Genomic DNA, 19,256 nt, shown 5'->3' on the forward strand with positions numbered 1-19,256 from the left:
AGGGATGGCTAGACAGGGTCACACACCCACCCCATTCACATGGAGTTTCTAGAGCAATCGAACTCTCACTCATTACACTTTTTTACATACATGAAACACACTGCAATGATATACTAATAAGCCAAGAGCTTTATTGATGCAGCAGGCACTTTACAATGAACCCAAGAGAGTCCGCCTTCTCTGGGAAGATAGGATGTCTGTACAAACTCTCAGGTTTTTCCACTTCAAAAACAGAAGCTCTCCCTTTCACGCGGCCCTTGGATATGCACCTGCCCAAATCATCCCTCCCCCATTTTAAACAGGCAGTTGCACACTGACCAACACTGGCCAGCCATTCTGTAGACAGTTCTGCATCACTTTGTAGTGATGTCAGTTCTGCATCACTTTGTAGACAAAGGCAGACTCTCAGATCCTGCAAAGGATTTAGGAAAGAGTAAGATGATTTCTCCCTCCACCTCAAAAATAAAATACATTTCAGTTGATTTCAGCAGATATGTGTCCTGAAATACTTAGTTGGGAGTTCCTAGGAAGATGGTCCATTGTCAATCCCTTCTTCACCAGCCTGGGCATCCAAAATTCTTCTCAAGGTAACATGAGTCTTTTTTTTTTTTTTTTTTTTTTTTTTTTAAACAGTCTTTCTTGCTGTAAGAACTCTTATAATGGAGCCTAGTCCTCCTACAGCTAAGGCCTGTGGGGGCAGGAAAAGGAAGCATGTCAAATGAGACCTGCCTGACCAAGGGGGAGATGGGACCATGCACTCCTGGACCTAATCCCACTGTGTCACAGACCCTCTGACAAAGGATTCCTGCAGTGGAGAACAAGTTCTAGGGAAGGAGGCTTGTCTGCAGGCAAAGGTCCCAGGAGCTGCCAGCTTTGAGGCAGCAGAACTGGCTTGAGAACACAGTCAACAGGCACATGGCAAAACCCAAGTTTCCCTCAGGACAAGCTCATGACTTCCAGACTGTCATCACTGCCACATATGCAAAAATGCATATCCCCCCCGCCCCCCCCCCAGGGCCAGCACCAAGTCATTTCAAAGAGATGAACGGGCCTGGCTTCCATGCCACACAGAGGGCTCGCTCGCTCTCTTGAGCATCAAGGCCACCTGCACCTACTGAGCCAAAGCAGAGGGGAGGCTGAATAGGCACAGCACACCACCAGTAGGACTAGAGGCCACAGCCACAACCCAGCACCCTGGCTGCACAAGGGATTGACCACCAGTAAGGGAAGCATTTTCAAAACTCAATGCTGACCTCTCAGGAAGGACAGTGCATCAGCCTGGTCCTCTTTAATGACAGGCATGCCCACTGTAGGAGGTGGGGGTAGGGAGGGCTACGGTAGTGCACAAGACAGGCTTGACACAAGGCCTTGTTCCTACCCCACAAGCAAAGGGCAGACACAGCTTTTTCTGCTTTAGGTGGATTAAATGACTATCAAGATTTCTGTCCATGTTCCCTTTTGGTCTGGAGAAGGTGAAGCCAAGGCAGGTGCCCAAGCCCACAGAGCATTTCTAAGATCCCTCCACCCAACTCCCTCAGCAGCTGTCTCCAGCAATGCAAAGAAGGTATCACAAAGCCCCACCCAACCAGCAAGCCTCCCTCCTACCTTACCATGCCATGGCACCTGCCCCCATGTCCTGCACCAAGGGCACCCTGACTGCCTGGCATAAATCTGTAGCTAAAAAGCAAAAGCAACTATGATTACCAGAGACAATAGACACCTACCAGGTAGATGATCGTAAGTCCAGGTTTAGGCCTGTCATTCTCATTGGCCCTCAGACTAGCCTAGGTCGATTTTGGAAAAATTGGTCTACTCATTTGAATGCTGAGATATGTCAGCAGGCTGCCTGAAGGGGGCGATGTGTTCACGTACCTTTTCATGCCACTGGAGTAACACTGCGCTGCTATTTTCTGTGGGCTTCTCAAACCCTTTATAAATGTACTTCATTAACAAGTCAATGCCATTTCTGTCCAGTGACTGCACAGCCTGTTCAATTTCGCTGCTCTTAAAGTTTGTGAGCACTTTCAGCACCACACCCTGGGCTCGTTCCTACAGAGGAAAGAGAAAGTGGGTGAGGTCCAGAGCCACAGCTCAGCCATAGCCATAGCCACAGCCACAGCACCAAATCAACTGGGCAGAATCCTCCAGAAATAATGCCCAATTTCGAATTCACCTTGAATAGTTAAAAAATTAAGTAAGCTAAAATTCTTTTATTGCTTTAAGTTTCAATGTACCCCTCACTTATGCCACCAAGTTATCCTACTTATTTTGGAGATTTTTGACAATACCAGCAAGGCCTCAGATCCACAAGATAGAAAAGCAGTGGGCTTTTTTTTTTTTTTTTTTTTAAACACAGCTTACTTGGCTGCAGCTCACCCTGAATGTACCCAGAAGCAGAGGGGCCATTCCCCTCTACCTCTGCAAAGGTACAGCTGCTAGGTTACATCAAGATACGTTCAGAATCCCAGCTGCAGGGAGGCCCCTCTCCCTGGACCAAGTTTTAGATAGCCTCCATGATACAGCAGTATAACTGTATCTTTTCACCTGTTTTTAAAAGGAAGTTCAAAAGCACTTAAAATCCTTATGCAGATAAATCCTATTCAGTAGCTATAAAAGCATAACCACTGATAAGCCCCACTTGGCAAGCTAATTTATCTGTTTTGTTAATCATCAAGGGCTGGGCTAACTTCTAGCCCCATAAGGCCCTAGGGAAAAGTGAATGTTTCTTTGGGGAGCTTTTATTATAAACACTCACAGCTTTGGGGCTGGGAGTGTAGCTCAGTAGTGCCTAGCAAACACAAGCGCTGGGCACCACAAAAAAAAAAAAAAAAAAAAAAAAAATCACCGACAGCTTTGATGTCAGAGGAGCCTCAACATCTGAGGAGTGCCAGGAGGCTTCCGTGGAAGCACTGCCCAGTGTCACTGATGCACAAATGAAGCAGAAACTTTCCAGACCCCAGGGAGCTCATGCTCCAGCAAGAGAGACAACTGCAGCTCTGGTTCCAACACCCAGCAGAGGGGCAGCACAACCTCCTTTACCTTCACAGCTTGATTCTTGGTGTTGACTGGAGAGTTCCGCAAAGCTGCATGGAACGCCCGAAGCATGTCCCCTGTGCATCACCAGTTAAGGATGGCTAGGCTCAAGCATGTCTATGCTTTTACTAATAAACTCAAAAACAGCTCAAGAGCAGAGTGAAAAGGGATCTAATCCACTCCACACACCATCCACTGCTGGCCTCCTCCAGGTGGGCATAGCCTATTTACACCCTGTATTTTTTCTGAACCACAAGGAGGATGGAGGGCACCTCGGCCCTTCCTTCCACCTCCCACTAAAAGCAGCTGTCCTGGACTGGTAGCTTACTTGTACCTGCTTAGTGCTGAGCACCATATCTGCCCTACTGGGTCCTCATGGCAACAGTGCACATGAACTGGAAGCCATTCTCAAAGAATGAAGGCAGGCCTAACTCATGCCCGATGCGACTACTAAACTACTGAAGAATCAAAATGTGCTAAAACTCCTATTTCCTAGGTCAATGAATTCCCAACTTCTACAAGAAACTTGTGCCAACAAAATGAGCTGATTTCCATTCCCCTGCTCCCCAAACCTTAGTTGCAATCCTGGCACCACATTCTTTTCTGAATTCTCCATACCCAGCACACAAAAGAAAATTACAATCTGGGTTAGGTCCCCAAAGGCGACACCTATTTTAAACTGAATTACATCAGCCGACTTTCATTTTCTCATGTGAAACACTTTTGGCTGCAGCCAAAAAGCTTCAAAAATAGAACGAGGAATAGCTCTGCCCAATCAGGTCTTTACTCCTGTTCATGCAGTGATACCCACACATGAACAGAGAGAGCCTCTGGTGCAAGGCTTAATTCCCAGCTTCCCTGATGTGGGCTCCATCTTCATGGAGATGGGTCTATGTCACAGGCAAGTCACTACCAGTCCTGGCTCCCGATCTCCCTGCTTGACTCTGATCCACCTTCTACACTGGAGGAGCAGCTCATTCCCCTTACTTGTCAGCTTTGGAATTCCTTTTCACCTGCCTACAAGTTCCAATCCTGATACTAGTCACTGATAACCTCTACCACATAGCTCCCACCACCCCCCACACACACTAGGAATTGAATGGGGGGGCACTTTGTCACTGCACTACATCTATTTTGGGACTTTTAAGTTGTCCAGGTTGACACTCCTGCCTCAGCCTCCTGAGTAGCTGGGATTACACGTGTGCACTACCATACTCGGCTACTCTTTTCTACTATGGTGTCCTCAAAGCAATAGGCAAGGTCCCAGAGGCTTACAGGACATATGGGCTAGCTCACTCTTCATTTCAGCCCAGCACAGTGAGCAATCATTCATTTACAAGATGGATGGGGAAGGGCAAGGATGATACAACTAGTGTATGAGGGCAAAAAGTCACTGCTTTAGAGTTAAGTCCCTGCAGCACTAGTCTGCCAAGGAAGCACAGCAGCCATGGACACATGAGGCCCTGAAGCCACTACGGAGAACATCCTTGCAATAGCATTATCATTTATGAAGCTGGCCTCCATACCCTGCTGGCTTTAGGCCCTCTAAGAGAACAGGCTATGGCAGCTGGGGGAACCTACCCAGCCCCCAGTCTCTTCTAAACAATTTTCAACCATAGCACTACAGACTTTATAGACCACATGATTGTTTGATGTGGCATCTATCTTAAGCATTACAGGATGCATTTCAGCATCCCTGGTTTCTACCCACTAGATTCCAGTAACACCCTTAAATTGTGACAATCGAAATGTCTCCAAACATTGCCAAATTTCTTGGGGGGCTGGGGAAGAGTGCAAGACCACTTAAACCCTGCTTTAGCCCTTGCTCCAAGGACCAGAACTGCTTTAGTGAGAAAAGGTACTACTGCTACAAGTCTTGGACCTGGGTCAGGTACTTTTCATATTTTCATTCCAAAAACTCTTTGTGACAAAAACCATTATTCCCATTTAAAAGGAAATGAAACAGGCTCTGAGAAGGAAAATAACCTGCCCAAGGTCACAAGTTAGGTAGTTCAGCTGGCCTTTAAATGCAGGCTTTTTTCTATTTGTGATATTGGGGACTGAACCCAGGGGCCCTTTACCATTGAGCTGCATCTCCAGCGCTTTTTATTTGTTGAGACAGGGTCTTGCTAAGTTCCTGAGGTTGGCCTCAATCTCAAAATCCTCCTGCCTCAGCCTCCTGAGTTGCTGGGATTACAAGTGCACACCACCATGCCTGGCTCAAACCTAAGCTCTTTCTATGATCCCTTGCTGCTGCTCTATCACTGTCCTAAACTATGTCTGGGACACCTGCTATGTGCCCAATGATGCTCCCATGGAACTGATCAGGCCAGCATGGCTGTCTTGTATAACGGAAGAGGATGCTGAGGTTTAGAGAAAGTATGTGACCTATGCAAGGTCACACAGAGCACAAAAGAGCTGATCTGTATTGATGCACAGTCCATGTTCTTTCTACTTCTTCATCACAATCTCCCACCATGACATGTTTTCCACACACTCCCCAGTACTACCCTAAAACAGGCCCCCTGTGAATGCCTCCACCTCAACCCCTCTCCCTGTTCCCCTAAGACTCTTCAGAGGCTCTATAGTTTAAATTCAATGACCATTATACAAGTGCAATACTTGGCACATGATAGGGACTCAAATATTAGTTCCTTCCTCCTCACTTTGGCCCACATTTGCCAAGATTTCAGTTTTCCTCATCTGCTAACCTCCTTTTTCCTGATTCCAAATAGTATATACTCTCCCACAGTATGGTTTCTGGCACTACCATTAGTGGAAAAACTACTAACCACTACATGTGGCAAGTCTAGACCTCTAAGCTGCCTTAAGGAATCCAACAATGACTAGCCCTGGGCTTAGAGAGACATGACCTTCAACAAGTCCCTGTGGTGACAAGAACAAGATAGCAGCTAGACCTGGCCTTGGTCTCTCCACCTATGGAATGAGGGTTCTGGACCAAAGGCCTGACCCTGGAGCCTTTTCAGCACTGACTGACTGCTCATGAGGGAAGCCCTGCATAGGACTAGAGAACCAACCTTCCCTCCAAGGGGCCCTCCTCATGACCCCATTTCACCAGTAGGGAAAATGAGCAATCTGGAGGGGGCAGGAAATACAAGTTTGAATGTCCACCTTTGAAAACACATTCCTGTCCAAAGAAAGTCTGAAGGTTTTTGCTTTAAAGGCATAATGGAGAAGCACTGCAGAATTCCTCCCCAAAGCAGTGGGCCTGACTTTCCAAGCTGAGTCAACTGATTAAACACCCAGAACCTGATTTATATACAGCAGGAGCCTCCAACCCTGCCCTGGCAAGTGTGGGGGAGGGGAACACACTTCCTGTAACACCATTTGAATAAAGAAAAATTCTTCCTGTGAGAATAAGTCAGTTTCCTGTGCTAAGGGACCAGGCAGGTTGTGACAATCACCTCTATTTTTAATCTTCTGTTCTAAATGCTTCTTTTCTGTAGCCACAAGAACCGTCATTTCTAATCTTAGGGCTCTACTTTTACACTACACTTTACACCGTACGGTTTTTCTTAGCTTTAAACTACTAGTTTTTTGCACCGCTTCCTGCACAAGACTCCTGGGGGAGTCACAACTCACTTGTTGAGTCTGGCTGAGATCGTGAAGGTCCAAAGCCCAAGGTGTTCGGAGAAAAATGAGAACAAGTGAAAAGGGGTGACATTAAGCCGGCTCTTGGGTAAGAGGCGCACATCCTCAGACCTCAGTGCTGGGCTAAGGCTGCAGCCTTCATTTCCCCCTTAGTCCCTTCTTCCCCGCAGACACCCACCCACCTATTTTCATGCTGTGCTGCAATCGGGCCCAAGAGAGGAGTAGGAAGACCCAGGACAGTGCCCGCGGCCACCCGGCCTCTCAAACACTCAGAGATGCTCGCCTCGGCCCCTCCCGCCACCGTCAAAGGGCCCAGTTCCTGCAAGGAGGGTTGGAGATAGGGGCACCCAAGGCAGGGGCGGCTTGAGGATGAGGCGGCAAAGGGAAGGGGACCCGCCGAGGGAGCCTGCCCACCAAGGTCCAGGGGCCGCGTAGGGCTGCGCTGCTGAGGCGGCGACGCTGGGGGTGAGGAACGTGGGCCGAGAGCAGCCGGCTCGCAAGGGAGTTGAGGCTGGCCTGAGGGGGCCGGGCACCGGGAGCGAGGAGGCCGGGCCCGAGGGGCCCGAGCCGGGGACAAGGAAGGGGGGAAGGCGGGGCCGGAGCGGAGCCCCGCCGGAAGGGAGCGCTTAGGCCCGCCGCCGCGCCGGGGAAGGATATTGCCGCAGCAGACCGTCCACCTCGCTAGGGTCCGGGCCTGGCTCTCCTGCCGCCGCCGCCGCCTCCTCATGCTCGTCCACGAATTTGTTCTCGTCAAACTCGTCGATGTCCACCCGACGAAAGCGCGAGGACAGCGTGTTCCGGGCCATGACGGGAGCTCGGAGCCTGGCTCAGCCGGCTCCACTCCGGGCCCGACCGCGGCTCAGCTCAGCTAGCCACCGGCTCGGGCTCGGGGGCGGGAAGCGACCGCCCGGCACCTCCCCCGCGCGCAGACGCCGCCGCCCGCCCACTTCCGTCCTGCGCCGGAACCGGAAGCTCCGGGTGGCCGCGCCGGCGTGATGGGGCAGCCTGAGAGCTGGTGAGGTGGGCTCCGCGGCCGATATCCGGAACGCGTACTCCTGTCTTCCCGTGTGGGGAGCGAGCGCCCCGTGCCTTCGCGGGCCTGGCATCATGTGCGCCGTAACTCTGCCTCCCTGCCTCTAAGAAGACCCTGGCCCAGGGAGGCGGGGGCCGGCGGGGCCACAGGCGAGGACTAAGCGCGGGGCAGCCTTCTTTAAGAAGGCACCTTGAAGCTGAGGCCTGAGGGATAAGAGTTCTTATGCCCTGGGGAGTGACAGGAGGGGAAGTCCCTAAGCCTTGGATCCTTGAACACCACCACACTGAACCAGAGGTTGCCAGTGCCTTGTACATAAAAGTGACCCTACTGTCAAAGGAGTGGGAGACTTTAAAGTGTATCCAGGGGGCTGTCAAGACTCTGACAGCTTTTACCTCGTGAATGTTGCCAACCTGGATACGTAGCATTCATCATGGCCCTGCGGGTGGGAACCAGGAGAGTTGGATGACTCTGTAGCACCATACTGGCGCCCGAAGGGCTAGGTTCCCGGTGTGGAGAAGTTCTGACCAGAGAGGTGCATCTGAAGAAGCTGACTTCCCTGAATCTGATGGAAGGTGGGGAGATTAGGGCAATGTCTAGGGCAACTGGGGTGCCATGATTAGGTTCCTGAAGGGTTCTGTTAATTGACCTTAGCCTTAGGCTAACACGAGCCTTTTCATATAAAAGTGTGAAAACTATTTTCATTACATTTTCCTCTGATAGTACCTTTTATTAAAAGTAGATGAAACTTGACTTGTTTACATTGCTTTGTTTAAGCCACCCAGTCTGTGCTATCCTGTCAGCCAAGCTGACTACTCCCCCACTCCCACCCCTATACTGAGGGATAAGCAAGCACGCCATCACTGATATACATTCCCAGTCCATTTTCATTGCACTGCACTGAACCATCTACAGATTTTTAAAAAAACCCTGCCAGGCTGTGATGCAACCTAACCTTGAGGCTAAAGGTACAGACTCCCACCTTGGTAAGTCTGAATAAAGCCTCAGGTTCTGGAAACTATCAAAACCCATCAGTACTTCAGCTTCATACCTGACTCCAATAGTCCAAAAATCAGTAAAAAAAAAAAAAAAAAAAAAAATTCATATCCCCAGAACATCCTAGTCAGAAAAATCTTAAAACCAGAAATGCTTATTTTATGAGTAAGGAAACAGCCCCCCCAAAAAAAGTAGTGAATGAAATAATGTTCTAGCTCGTGGTCATAGACTTCCACTTGTCAGGGAGGTAGGATTTACAAGTCCATATTATACCATAATATTATACCAGTAATAACTGAGTACTGAGGGGGAAATACTACTTGGTGCTTGACCATTTCTTTGATAAAGGGAAAGGATGCAGTCATAACTCTGATGGGACAATCCTGGGAACTCTAAGCATATCTGTGACATGATCTGACTTCTGATTTAGTTGACAAGGGATTTTGTAGCAGCTGAATTAGGAACACATCTGAGAGAAAGTCAAAGCAGAGGTGATTTAGGAGGTTGCACCAACGGTCCAGGTGATAGGCAGTGATAGCTCAGGCTAGGCAGGCACCAATAAGGGTGATAGAAACAAATCAGGTATATTTGGAAGGTTGAGTAAACAAGACTTGCTGGTGGCATGTAAGAAACAAGGGAGTCACATATGACTTCACATTCAACAGATTAAACAAGCATTAACTGTAACAGAACTATGACAGCAAAGCCCTGGTACACCTTTAGGGTCTCACTAAAATGTTTAGACTTCCATCTCAATCTAATCCATGCTAAAGATTGCCCTTAGTCTATCCTTTTCCCCATATCCTTCCATCTCCTGGAAGCCTGTCTCACTGTGGTCTTGGGCAAGGCTCATTAATTCATTCATGTGAAAAACATTGTGATGGGTCTAAAGACCATAAAAACTGAATCAAGTGGTTCTGCCCCCAGGGAACCTCCAGGTTGGCTCTGAACATAGATACATAAGCACATCATTTAACTATATTTAGGTCCAAGGAGGATTGTACAAAGAGCCTGAGATAAAAGGAGAGGTTGCTACCCATAAGAGGGTAGAAGAAGGCTCCCAGGATTAAGTGACACCTGAGAACAACAAGAGTTTTCTTTTAGAGGGTTGGGGAGGGGTACTGGGGATTGAACCCATAAGCACTTTACCACTGAGCTACATCCCCAGCCCTTTTTTGTTTTGAGACAGGGTCTCACTAAAATGTTTAGGACCTTGCTAAGTTGCTGAGTCTGGCCTGGAACTTGCAATCCTCTTGCCTCAGCCTCACTAGCCACTGGGATTACAAGTGCCACCATGCTCGACTAACAAGGGGCTTTACTAGAACTCTAAGAGGTGGCCTATCTTTATTAATGGCAATGGAGTGACACCAGAGTACTGATTAATGACTGCTGATTGGGGCAGCAATGGAACTGCCCAGTTAGAAAGCTTAAAACCCTTCCCTGCTTTGTGAATTCCTGTTCAATTTTCAGGGTCCAACTAAAATGTTCGTTCCACTGGGAACATTAATACCAGTGATTATTATGCATAAGGTCTTGTGCTGAGAGCTTTACAAGTATCTTCTCTAATCCTCGTAAACACTACATTTCACAGATGAGAAAACAAACTCGAGAGGGAGAAGGGATTTGCCAAGAGTTTCAACTAGTACCTGGCAACACAGCAAGAATTTGAAACCCGGTCGGGTTCACTAAAAAAAGTCTGTGGATGCTATTTCCACTGCAGCACACTGCCTCCGCCAGAACGTTTATAGAGTTGGATGACAGCTGTCTGACTCCGCCCCTCCCACCCACCTGTACCATAAATTCCTCCAAGACAGTGGCTGAGTTAATTCACCTTCGAAAACGCTGACTTTTCAGACCCCAGCAGCTAGCTGAGCACCACAGAGTGGGAGATCTACAAGGTTTCCCGAACGAATGAACAAATAAACGAGTGGATGAGTTCAAGTCCTTACTACTATGCCATCTGTGGTCAGTTGCAGCCCATCCCAGGCCTCAATTTCCCCAACTTTGCCGCTCAGGGTCACGTGCCAACCTACATAACCCGGACGCGGGATAAGAGAAACGCACCTGCGATGCGGCGCGGGCTCTGCGGACGGGGCGGGACCGGACGTACCCTTGCGCACCGGTAGGAAGGGGCGGGGCCAGGGAGTCCTGGCCCCCACGCCATTGGCCGCGCCCACCGCCACCCGGCAGTAGTTGCAGGGGTCAGCTCCACCTCTTCCTCTTTCCCTCGGCTCCGGTAACGGCGGACCGTGCAGCTATGGTGAGAGCGAGAGAATCCGGCGCCATCTGGTCGCTGTGGACTACCGGGGCTAGGATTGGGGGCGCGGGCTGAGCACCGGCATCTCATCTACCGGCGGGGGTTAGGGGGCCCCCGCGCAGGACGGCACGCCGCCGCAGCCCGACTCCGGTCTTCTCTGCCGGGCTCGACCCGGGAGATGGCGCGCGCGGCAGGTCCCTGCGTGTTTCCTTCTGCACGATGTGCTGGCGGCCCAGCCTGGTAGCTCTCCTGGCCTCGGTACCCTGCCCTAGTCGCAGCCTGGGGGGTGGGTGCTAATCCTGGCTGCCCGTGGCGGAGGCGAGACTGCTCGTGGGGTGTCTGACCCAGATCTTTCCCACACGCAGGCCAAGATTAAGGCTCGGGACCTTCGCGGCAAGAAGAAAGAGGAACTGCTGAAACAGCTGGACGACCTGAAAGTAGAGCTGTCCCAACTACGCGTCGCCAAAGTGACAGGCGGTGCGGCGTCTAAGCTCTCTAAGATGTAAGTACCCGGCGTTGTGGTGCACATGCGCGTTGAGGGTATTTGTGAATTGGAAGTTAGCTTCAGGAACTGCCGGGTTTAGGTGCATCCTTGGGGCGCGGGGGAGATCCGCTGTGCGTTTACTCTTAACTACTTTTGATCCTGTGGACCTTTTGTCTGGAGCGCCCTTGGTCAGCTTTTGTAGCTAGGGAAAGAATTGGTGTCCCTGAAGGTCTGTTATCTTAATGTTGCCTCCAAAGCCTAACTGAAACCTCTCCTTCCACCTCTCATCAGCACTTCATTTTTTTTTCACCCTTGCCTCGGACTTTTTACTTGAATTGTAACTTACTTGGTTAACCTTGGTAAGGATTAGGGAGACTTGTGAACGGAACCAGGGTTTAGAGTCATTTTCCTGGGTGCAGATTGCATTTTTGCATCTGGTGGGTAATTCGGCTCCCCTTGCAAAGGTTTCTTCCTTTTTGAAATGTACCGCCCCCTCTATTCCTAAAGTTCTGCTTGGGCAGGTGGGATTGGGTTGATTGAGTTGAGGAACACAGAAACAGTTGTGTGCTGAGTACTGGAGACCATGTTTGTTTTTTGCTATACTGGGTATTGAACCCTGGTGCTATCTATTCCCCAAGATATATTCCCAGCCGTTTTTAAATTTTCATTTTGAGGCCTGCCTGGAACTTGTAATCCTCCTGCCTCAGTTTCCTGAGTTTCAGGGCTTGGTTACAAGCAACTGGGCCACAAGACCATGTTCACCCCAGCCTGCTCCTAGATCTGCCCCCATCCCCTTTGCATTTACTTCCCGAATGTCACATGCCCAGTGACCTTAAATCATGCTGGTTACCTGACTTACGGCATGATTCCCTCTCCCCTCAGCTAATTCATATTGGGGATTAGGTTTTCATAACCTTCATAAATTTTTGGCCTGGGATTGAAAGTCTTCTGATCCTCCTCACCTCTTCATTAAGCTGCCTTGGGTCTTGCCTCAACTGACATTTCCCAGCTCAGAAGCACTGAACTTGGGGCTGGGGATATAGCTCAATTGGTCGAGTGTCTGCCTTGTATGCACAAGGCCCTGGGTTCAATCCCCAGCACCAAAAAATATAAAAGGCACTGAACTTACTAGCCTTTTACTCCATAGCCCTATACATTCTCACATCCAGAATCCCTTTTATCTGTGCCCTCAATGACACTGTTAGCCCTGAACAAGATGCTTGAGGGGTATTATTTGTCATACCCACCTTTATTGATGTTTCTCTTTTGTAGCCGAGTTGTCCGCAAATCCATCGCCCGTGTTCTTACCGTCATTAACCAGACTCAGAAAGAAAACCTCAGGAAATTCTACAAGGTGAGGGGGACCTCGGGACTTGGCAGCAGAAAGCAAAGTTCCAGTCCTCCACTGGCCAGGGGGCTTTGTGAAGAGGTTCTTTTAGGGTTTATGGGGCTGAGAATATTTGGGCTTTCTAGAGCCTCCCAGTTTATGTCTGCGTTCACCTTTTTTGTGTGTGTGAAATGGGATCTATGTTGTCCAGGCTGGCCTTAAACTCATGATTCTCCTGCCTTAGCCTCCCCAGTAGCTGTACACGCAGCTAGGGTTCATCTTCTTACCAGCACGACTGCAGATATCAAGAAAAGAGTGGTGTGGGAGGTAGGGGTTCTTGCTGAAGACAACTTCAGCAGTTTTCAGGGCAGAGGTTAGGTTTTTTTGTTTGTCTCCCCCTCTCCCACCTCCTAAGAGCCTCCTGAGTCTCCCCAAGTTACAGGCATGAGCCACCTTGCCTGACAGGGTTTTATTTTTGCAGTACTGAGGATAGAGCCCAGGGCCTTGGACATGTTAGGCAAATGCTGTGCCACTGAACTCTGCCTCCAGGCAGGGAGTACCAGGGCTTATATTAGTTGTTTTCGGGCACCTGCCATTCTTACTTGCCAAACCCCAAGGTTTAGAGAGGTCAAGTTGCCCAGGGTCATCAACAGCGAAATGGCAGGCCTAGCTTCTAAACTATGTCTTAGAGAGGACTGTGAGTGCTCCTCAAATTTCCAGAGGTGGCCAGCCCCTTGGCCTCAAAGTTAACAACCATTTTTGTGGCCTTATCTTTAAAGGTAGCATTATCTGGGTTCCAGCAGAAGCCATGGGGCTCTTAAATTCACACATTTGATTTACTGTCTGGAATTGGTTCACATGACTGGGACTCATGACCACTGGAAACTGCTGTCCCTGGTGGGATTTCTTGGAAGGCACCTCAGTCCTGCTTTTTTAAAGACTTTTGATTGACTGGATCAGCTGCCCAGATTATACTGGATAATCTCCCTTAATTGAAATCATCTGATGGGGGGGTTAATTAACGTACCTAGTGGCTTCACATGAATACCAAGGTTAGTGTTGGGCTTTGGCTCACCAAAAAGCAAGCATAGTATGGTGTGACTGGGCCAGCTTCCCAGAAGACACTGGTATGCAGGGGCAGTCACCCTCCTGACAGGGTGTGTGCACTTTTGTGTGAGGGGACATTTTTATTCTTAGGAGTGAGTCTGAAGTTTTCATCAGGGGCCGGGAGGAATTGCTCTTGTAACTCTCCATCCATTGAGGATGCTCGGCTCCACCACTCCGTCCAGGAAGGCAGGGTGAGGGCTGCACTGTGGAACGCTATGATGATGATGATGATGTTTCCGTGCCACACAGTAAACCCCTGGCCTCTCGTGGCCATGGTGACTGAAAAACTGTGTCATGTAAACAACCATACGTAGCTAGTGGCTGCTGTGTTGGACAACAGAGCTGGGGGGAGGTAATAAGCGTGAGATGAACAAGTGCCACACCAGTACCAGCAGATGAGCAGGAAGTGGTGGACAAGATTTCCCTACCTTCGAGTCCCCTCCAGAGCTTCTCTCTGGTTCTCTGCCCAGTCCCGCCATGGGCTGGCTGGTCCCTCAGGGAGGGACATTGAGGGCTTTTGTATGTGTTCTGCTTCCTGCCCTTTCAACTGATGGCCATTGTGCTAACCTTTGAGGCTATTGCTGCTTTTAAAAAAAAGCATTCCTGAAACTTCTGCCTCCTCCTCCTCTGCAGGCCTTATTGTCTGTTCAGTCTTTGCTACTGGGATAAGAGCTTGAGCAGAGACCAGTTCTGAGTCCTTGCTATGCTCACACTGGGCCTTGTCCTCAGGGCAGTTGCTAAACAAAGAAGAAACCAGTGAACCATCTTAGTCTGGGACCCTTGGCTGGGGAGGAATGGGAGCCAAGGGTGAGCATGCTGGCCATTTTTAGCTCTGGGCAGTGGTGGGGCAGCGCTTGCCTCTTATGTTGGTAGATCTTGGCCGAACCTTCCTCTGAGGCTGTATTACTTGGGAACCTTGTCTCTGACAGCCTTATGTAAAATGAGGACAGCCCCACCAGCCTTCAGTTTGGGCTGTGAGTGAGCATGTGAGCTGCTGGCCTTCAGTCCCTCATTAGCAGCCTCATACTGAGTGAACAGCCTACAACCCCACAGTGGAAACCAACATTCCTGTCTGTCCCCATAGTGCCCTCCCACCTCCAGCATCTTCCCAGTGGCCTCTCCAAGACCCAATCTGACGCCTCAGGTCTTCCTTCATCCTGCTGTTGCCCCTAAAATGCTGTGCTCCGGTTGACCTTGCTGTCTGTGTCCCAGGGCAAGAAGTACAAACCCCTGGACCTGCGGCCCAAGAAGACACGAGCTATGCGCCGCCGGCTCAACAAGCACGAGGAGAACCTAAAGACAAAGAAGCAGCAGCGGAAAGAGCGGCTGTACCCTCTGCGCAAGTACGCGGTCAAAGCCTGAGTGTCACGGCACAATAAAACAAGAAAACTGGCTTTTGTTGCTTTGTGCTTGGTGCTATTTCCACAGACCAGACTGGATAGGTGGCTTGGGGCTGGCCTGGCCTGGCCCTGACTGCAGTGCCAGGTGTCTGGTGGTACCCTGCCACCCGTGGAAGTCAGCGGCCTTGGCGATGCTGGCAGTCCTGGCTGCAGGGTTTGATCGGCACTCTTAGTTACTTTGGGCCTATGCTGTCTACCTTCAGCAGGGAGGGTTGGAATATGAGAGCCATCATCAGTGATGTGACATTCAAGGGGTCCTGGGTGACTTGAACAAGCACTGGACTTGGCATCTTGCCTAAACAGCAGTTCCAGACACCAAGAGTCTGCCTTGTGGGGTGTAGGCACAGGTGTGGGCCACATCCAGAACTCCCTGCCAGAAGCACAGCACCAGGCTCCAGGTCCTGAAGTCCTTCCTGGACCCCTCACTGGGGCCTGTGGCTACAGGTCTTACCTTCAAGGTCTCAAGGCACTTTCCTGTTTTGTAGTCCCAGACTTTGATCTGGAAATAGAAGAATCAGGAAGCAGGAGCCTCACTAGGTTACTGTGGCATTTTTTGAAGTAGCTTCCCAGTGAGTCCCAGGTACCATCTTGATCTGAAGCTCAGTATCTGCGGGGTACTGCCTACATCATGTCATGCTTGAAACTGTCAAGGTCAGAAATGTCGACGCCACTGCAGTCTAGTCTGGCTCAGACCTTAGTGCTGGTGATTAGGTAGGGCAAATGGACATGTGGACATTTCTGGAAATGGGGTACTGAAGATTCTGGGAAGTGGGGCATATGAGCTAGGAGTCGGGAGCGGCTGGGTTGGGCTGGGTGGGTTACCGTGCCCGAGTAGCTAGCGCTGGCCAGCTGCCCCTCATCCGGGGAGAAAGCTATGCTGTTCACCCAGGTGACATGGCCCTTGAGCTGAACGATCAGGCTGCTGATGTTGGGATTCCAGATGTGGATGTTCTTGTCCCAGGAGCCAGATGCCTAGAGAGAGCTCTGAGCCAGTGGGCATGGGGCCAGCATGCTCACTGGGCTGCCAGATGGCCCTTTATAAGGGTCTAACATCCAGCCAAGGGCTAATCTGTCACCCAGGGCAGCCCAGCTTACCAGGAGGCCAGATGGTGAGTAGCACAGGCAGCTGATGTTGCCACTGTGGCCCTCCAGTTCCTGATGGAATACAACTGGGGTCCCTACCCGCAGGTCCCAGATGCGCACAGTGGAGTCCCAGGAACCTGTGGCCTGTAAGCAGTGACCATGACTACAGTAGCCCCAACCTCCCCTCTTGGGGCCACTGAGGCAGGGGGACAGCAGAGGTGAGACTCACCAGGCTGTTTTCGCTGGGGGAGAAGTCGCTGCTCTGAATAGAGTCATGGTGCCCCTCCAAGTGGCGCAGCTTGTGGCCTGACTGAGGAGAGAGCTGAGAGGCAGCGGGCAGACCCAGGCCCTCCCTGCGTGGCAGCTTGGGTAATGTAATAACAGTACCCCCTGGGGAACCGCCCTGGGTCCAGACAGCAGGCTGGACATGGGGACCGCCTGCAAAGGCCTTGAGGCTCGAGGGGTCTGTAAAGGGAGGCCAGGAGAGGGCTGCGACCAGCAGAACAAGAGGTCCCTTCTGACCCACGTCTGGCCATTCCCCCTGCCCCTCCACGTACCTGCACCTCCCAGAGCATCACCTGCTTATCCCAGCCACCTGATGCCAGCTGTCTTGAGTCAGGACTGAAGCTGAGTGTCTCCACACTCCGCTGGTGACCTGCAGGCACCAGCCCAGGGGCAGAGAAGGAGGGGAAGTGACGCAGGACACAGTAAGACCTGCAAGGGGACCTGGGCCTGGCCACATGGAACCCAGGCCCACTCCTGCTCACCCTTGAGCACCCGCAGACACTTGGCTCTTGATAGGTCCCACAGGCGGATGGTGCGGTCACAGGAGGAGCTGGCAAAGAGGCAGCCATCCGGAGAGAAGCGGCAGAACTTCACAGGGCCTGGGGCAGGGAGCGTAGGGCGCTGCCCTCTACCCCCTGCTCACTGCCCCAGTCTTGTGGCCTCTCACCCCTCACCCAAAGTCCAGTCACTTGGAAATGCTTGGGCTTCCAACCTGGGCCTGGCCAAGGCTCTGCCTGGAACACCTGACCCCAGTTTGTTCATCTGGAAAATCAGTACTCTGCAGGCACCTCCTTCCTGAAGCCTCCTAACTCCCAGACCGCCTTTCAGCTCCCCAGCCTGGGCCTCCCCCAGTCATTTTGTTAATCAGTCTGCTCTGTAATTGCCTGGTTTTTTTTTTCCTTGTCTCTGTAATAGTTAAATCTACTGGGTCCTTACTGGGTGCTAGTCTTTTTGCATCATCTGATCTTATAGGGTAGCAACTTATACCCATTCTATAGGGGGAGGAACTGGGTCAGGTGACATGACAACCCAGATCACAGTCCAAAAGTGCTAGGTACACTTTGGATGACCCTAGAGGACACGCTAAGTGAAGCCAGTCAAAAAGACAAACGCCACTGATACCTAGAGAAGCCAAATTCATATAGAAAGTAGAACAGTGGTTGTGGGTGGGGAGATGAGTTGTACATTTTCTTTTGCAAAACGAAAAGAATTCTAGAAATTAGTTTCATAATGTGAATGACTTAAGACCTCTGAACTCTACCTTTTAAAATGATTAATAAGTGTCAGGCGTGGTGGTACACACCTGTAATCCCAGCTACTTGGGAGGCTAAGGGAGGATTGCAAGTTCAAAGCCAGCCTCAATAACTTAGCTAGACCCTGTTTCAAAAAAATAAAAACGACTGGGAATGTAGCTAAGTGGTCAAGTGGCCCTGGGTACAATTCCCAGTACTGGGGGGTTAAAAAAAAAAAAAAAAAAAGTAATATCTGTGTTCAGGTCTATGAGTGGGAAGCCCCAGCTATCAAGAAATCTATCTCCTGGCCCAGCTGCTCCAGCTCTGCCCAGGCTGTCTTGCTCCAATGCCCAGGGTTGGAGGTCACTAAGTTAGACCCTGCAGAACGCCAGCACAGACCTATGGGCCTCTGTCCCCCAGCCAGACTGCAGAACCCCACCTGTGTGGCCACCCAGCCTCCACAGCAGCTGCCCACTCTTAGTCTCCCAACCATACACACAGCCGTCATCAGAGGCTGTGAGCAGCGTCTGGCCATCAGGAGAGAAGGCAGAGCAGTTGACCTGAAATTAGAGCACAGACGTGGTCCCATTTCTGGGGCGGGAGACACCTGCTCGTTAACTTCTGATCCCATCCCCCTGGGCCGCCCTAAACACTGCCCAGGGACCCGCAGTGGTGGTTTGGACTTCAGCCCTCACTCTACAACCAGAGCTCAGAACCGTGTAACCTGAGCCCGAAGCCGGAGCTGGAGCCTTCCTTAGAACCGCAGAGGCAAGAGCCCATTACAGCGGAGGAGCTGAGAATCGCAAGTTCAGAATCGCTGAGTTCATTTTAGAGTCAAAGCCCAAGAACACTGGAGCCAGCAGGAGTTTCAAGCCCTCTCTGGAACCAGAGTCTAGAACCTAGGCCCATTCTGGAGCTGAAGCCCTTGGAACACCCTGAACCCCCATTACACAGAACCAAGGGACTTGACTCCCAAGCCAGGATCCTAAAGCCTGGGCAAAGCCCGCTGGGCCTCACCTCCCCGCGATGCCGGCCAAAGAATTTCACTTTCCCCACGAAAAGTGGAGCCCTGCTGTTCATGAGCCCCCGACCGTCGGACCTTGGAGGACTCCCTCCTAGGCCGGCGCAGGTCCCGCCCGCAGGACCGCGCTTAGGACTGGCAGGAGGGAAAGGGGAAACTGTGTACAAGAGGTCTCCATGGTAATAAGGGCGGGGCGCGCAGCCGCGGTAGGGTCTTTGGGAAGCCACAGGGAGTCTCAAACAGGGAAAGAGCTCTCAACTCGGGGAAGGTGCGGCTGCAGCTGGCAGAACCGCTGGCGGCTGGGAGGAGGTACTTCCCGCGCAGGCCGTTGCCTCCCGTGCATTGGGCTGCTCTGAACGCGAGACAAGACTGCTCAGAGAGGCCGCTAG

At 51.0% G+C, this 19,256-nt stretch overlaps 3 protein-coding genes across 6 annotated transcripts; 1 reads left to right on the forward strand and 2 right to left on the reverse strand.

Annotated features, from left to right (window-relative positions):
• Window positions 1–111: 111 nt before the first annotated feature.
• Arpc5l (actin related protein 2/3 complex subunit 5 like) lies at window positions 112–7,595 on the reverse strand. 2 transcript variants are annotated; one of them, XM_047525836.1, is made up of 4 exons: window positions 7,303–7,587; window positions 3,040–3,112; window positions 1,873–2,049; window positions 112–688 (listed from the first exon to the last, which is right to left on the reverse strand). In XM_047525836.1, exons 1-4 carry the CDS (start codon window positions 7,449–7,451, stop codon window positions 626–628), a joined length of 462 nt encoding a protein of 153 aa, XP_047381792.1. In that variant the 5' UTR covers window positions 7,452–7,587; the 3' UTR covers window positions 112–625. The 2 variants fall into 2 exon arrangements, with proteins under 2 accessions (XP_047381792.1, XP_047381791.1); XM_047525835.1 differs by lacking the exon at window positions 112–688 and adding an exon at window positions 1,607–1,784 and having other exon boundaries at window positions 7,303–7,595.
• Window positions 7,596–10,781: 3,186 nt separating this feature from the next.
• Rpl35 (ribosomal protein L35) lies at window positions 10,782–15,240 on the forward strand. The gene is made up of 4 exons (XM_047525837.1): window positions 10,782–10,931; window positions 11,294–11,430; window positions 12,685–12,766; window positions 15,059–15,240. Exons 1-4 carry the CDS (start codon window positions 10,929–10,931, stop codon window positions 15,206–15,208), a joined length of 372 nt encoding a protein of 123 aa, XP_047381793.1. The 5' UTR covers window positions 10,782–10,928; the 3' UTR covers window positions 15,209–15,240.
• Wdr38 (WD repeat domain 38) lies at window positions 15,013–19,014 on the reverse strand. 3 transcript variants are annotated; one of them, XM_047525834.1, is made up of 9 exons: window positions 18,864–19,014; window positions 18,346–18,406; window positions 17,097–17,213; window positions 16,887–16,984; window positions 16,559–16,639; window positions 16,342–16,473; window positions 16,069–16,218; window positions 15,698–15,745; window positions 15,013–15,616 (listed from the first exon to the last, which is right to left on the reverse strand). In XM_047525834.1, exons 1-9 carry the CDS (start codon window positions 18,924–18,926, stop codon window positions 15,542–15,544), a joined length of 825 nt encoding a protein of 274 aa, XP_047381790.1. In that variant the 5' UTR covers window positions 18,927–19,014; the 3' UTR covers window positions 15,013–15,541. The 3 variants fall into 3 exon arrangements, with proteins under 3 accessions (XP_047381790.1, XP_047381789.1, XP_047381788.1); XM_047525833.1 differs by having other exon boundaries at window positions 16,908–16,984; window positions 18,286–18,406; XM_047525832.1 differs by having other exon boundaries at window positions 15,015–15,616; window positions 18,286–18,406.
• Window positions 19,015–19,256: the final 242 nt, after the last annotated feature.

The sequence above is a fragment of the Sciurus carolinensis genome, chromosome 14, assembly GCF_902686445.1.
Source record: "Sciurus carolinensis chromosome 14, mSciCar1.2, whole genome shotgun sequence".
In the NCBI taxonomy this organism is placed as follows: domain Eukaryota; kingdom Metazoa; phylum Chordata; class Mammalia; order Rodentia; family Sciuridae; genus Sciurus; species Sciurus carolinensis.

Bases quoted from the DNA above. Each gene is read 5' to 3' on its own strand.
- Arpc5l (XM_047525835.1), bottom strand. From the start codon at position 7,451: ATGGCCCGGAACACGCTGTCCTCGCGCTTTCGTCGGGTGGACATCGAC. The intron at 2,050-3,039 runs GTAAAGGAGGTT...TTTCCTCTGTAG, and splicing joins CCAAGAATCAAGCTGTGAAG to GAACGAGCCCAGGGTGTGGT. The intron at 1,785-1,872 runs GTACGTGAACAC...AAATCGACCTAG, and splicing joins TACTCCAGTGGCATGAAAAG to GCTAGTCTGAGGGCCAATGA.
- Rpl35 (XM_047525837.1), top strand. The intron at 11,431-12,684 runs GTAAGTACCCGG...TCTCTTTTGTAG, and splicing joins GCGTCTAAGCTCTCTAAGAT to CCGAGTTGTCCGCAAATCCA. The intron at 12,767-15,058 runs GTGAGGGGGACC...TCTGTGTCCCAG, and splicing joins ACCTCAGGAAATTCTACAAG to GGCAAGAAGTACAAACCCCT.
- Wdr38 (XM_047525832.1), bottom strand. From the start codon at position 18,926: ATGAACAGCAGGGCTCCACTTTTCGTGGGGAAAGTGAAATTCTTTGGC. The intron at 16,985-17,096 runs GTGAGCAGGAGT...TGGTGCCTGCAG, and splicing joins GTGTCTGCGGGTGCTCAAGG to GTCACCAGCGGAGTGTGGAG. The intron at 16,219-16,341 runs GTAAGCTGGGCT...AGCTCTCTCTAG, and splicing joins ACTCACCATCTGGCCTCCTG to GCATCTGGCTCCTGGGACAA.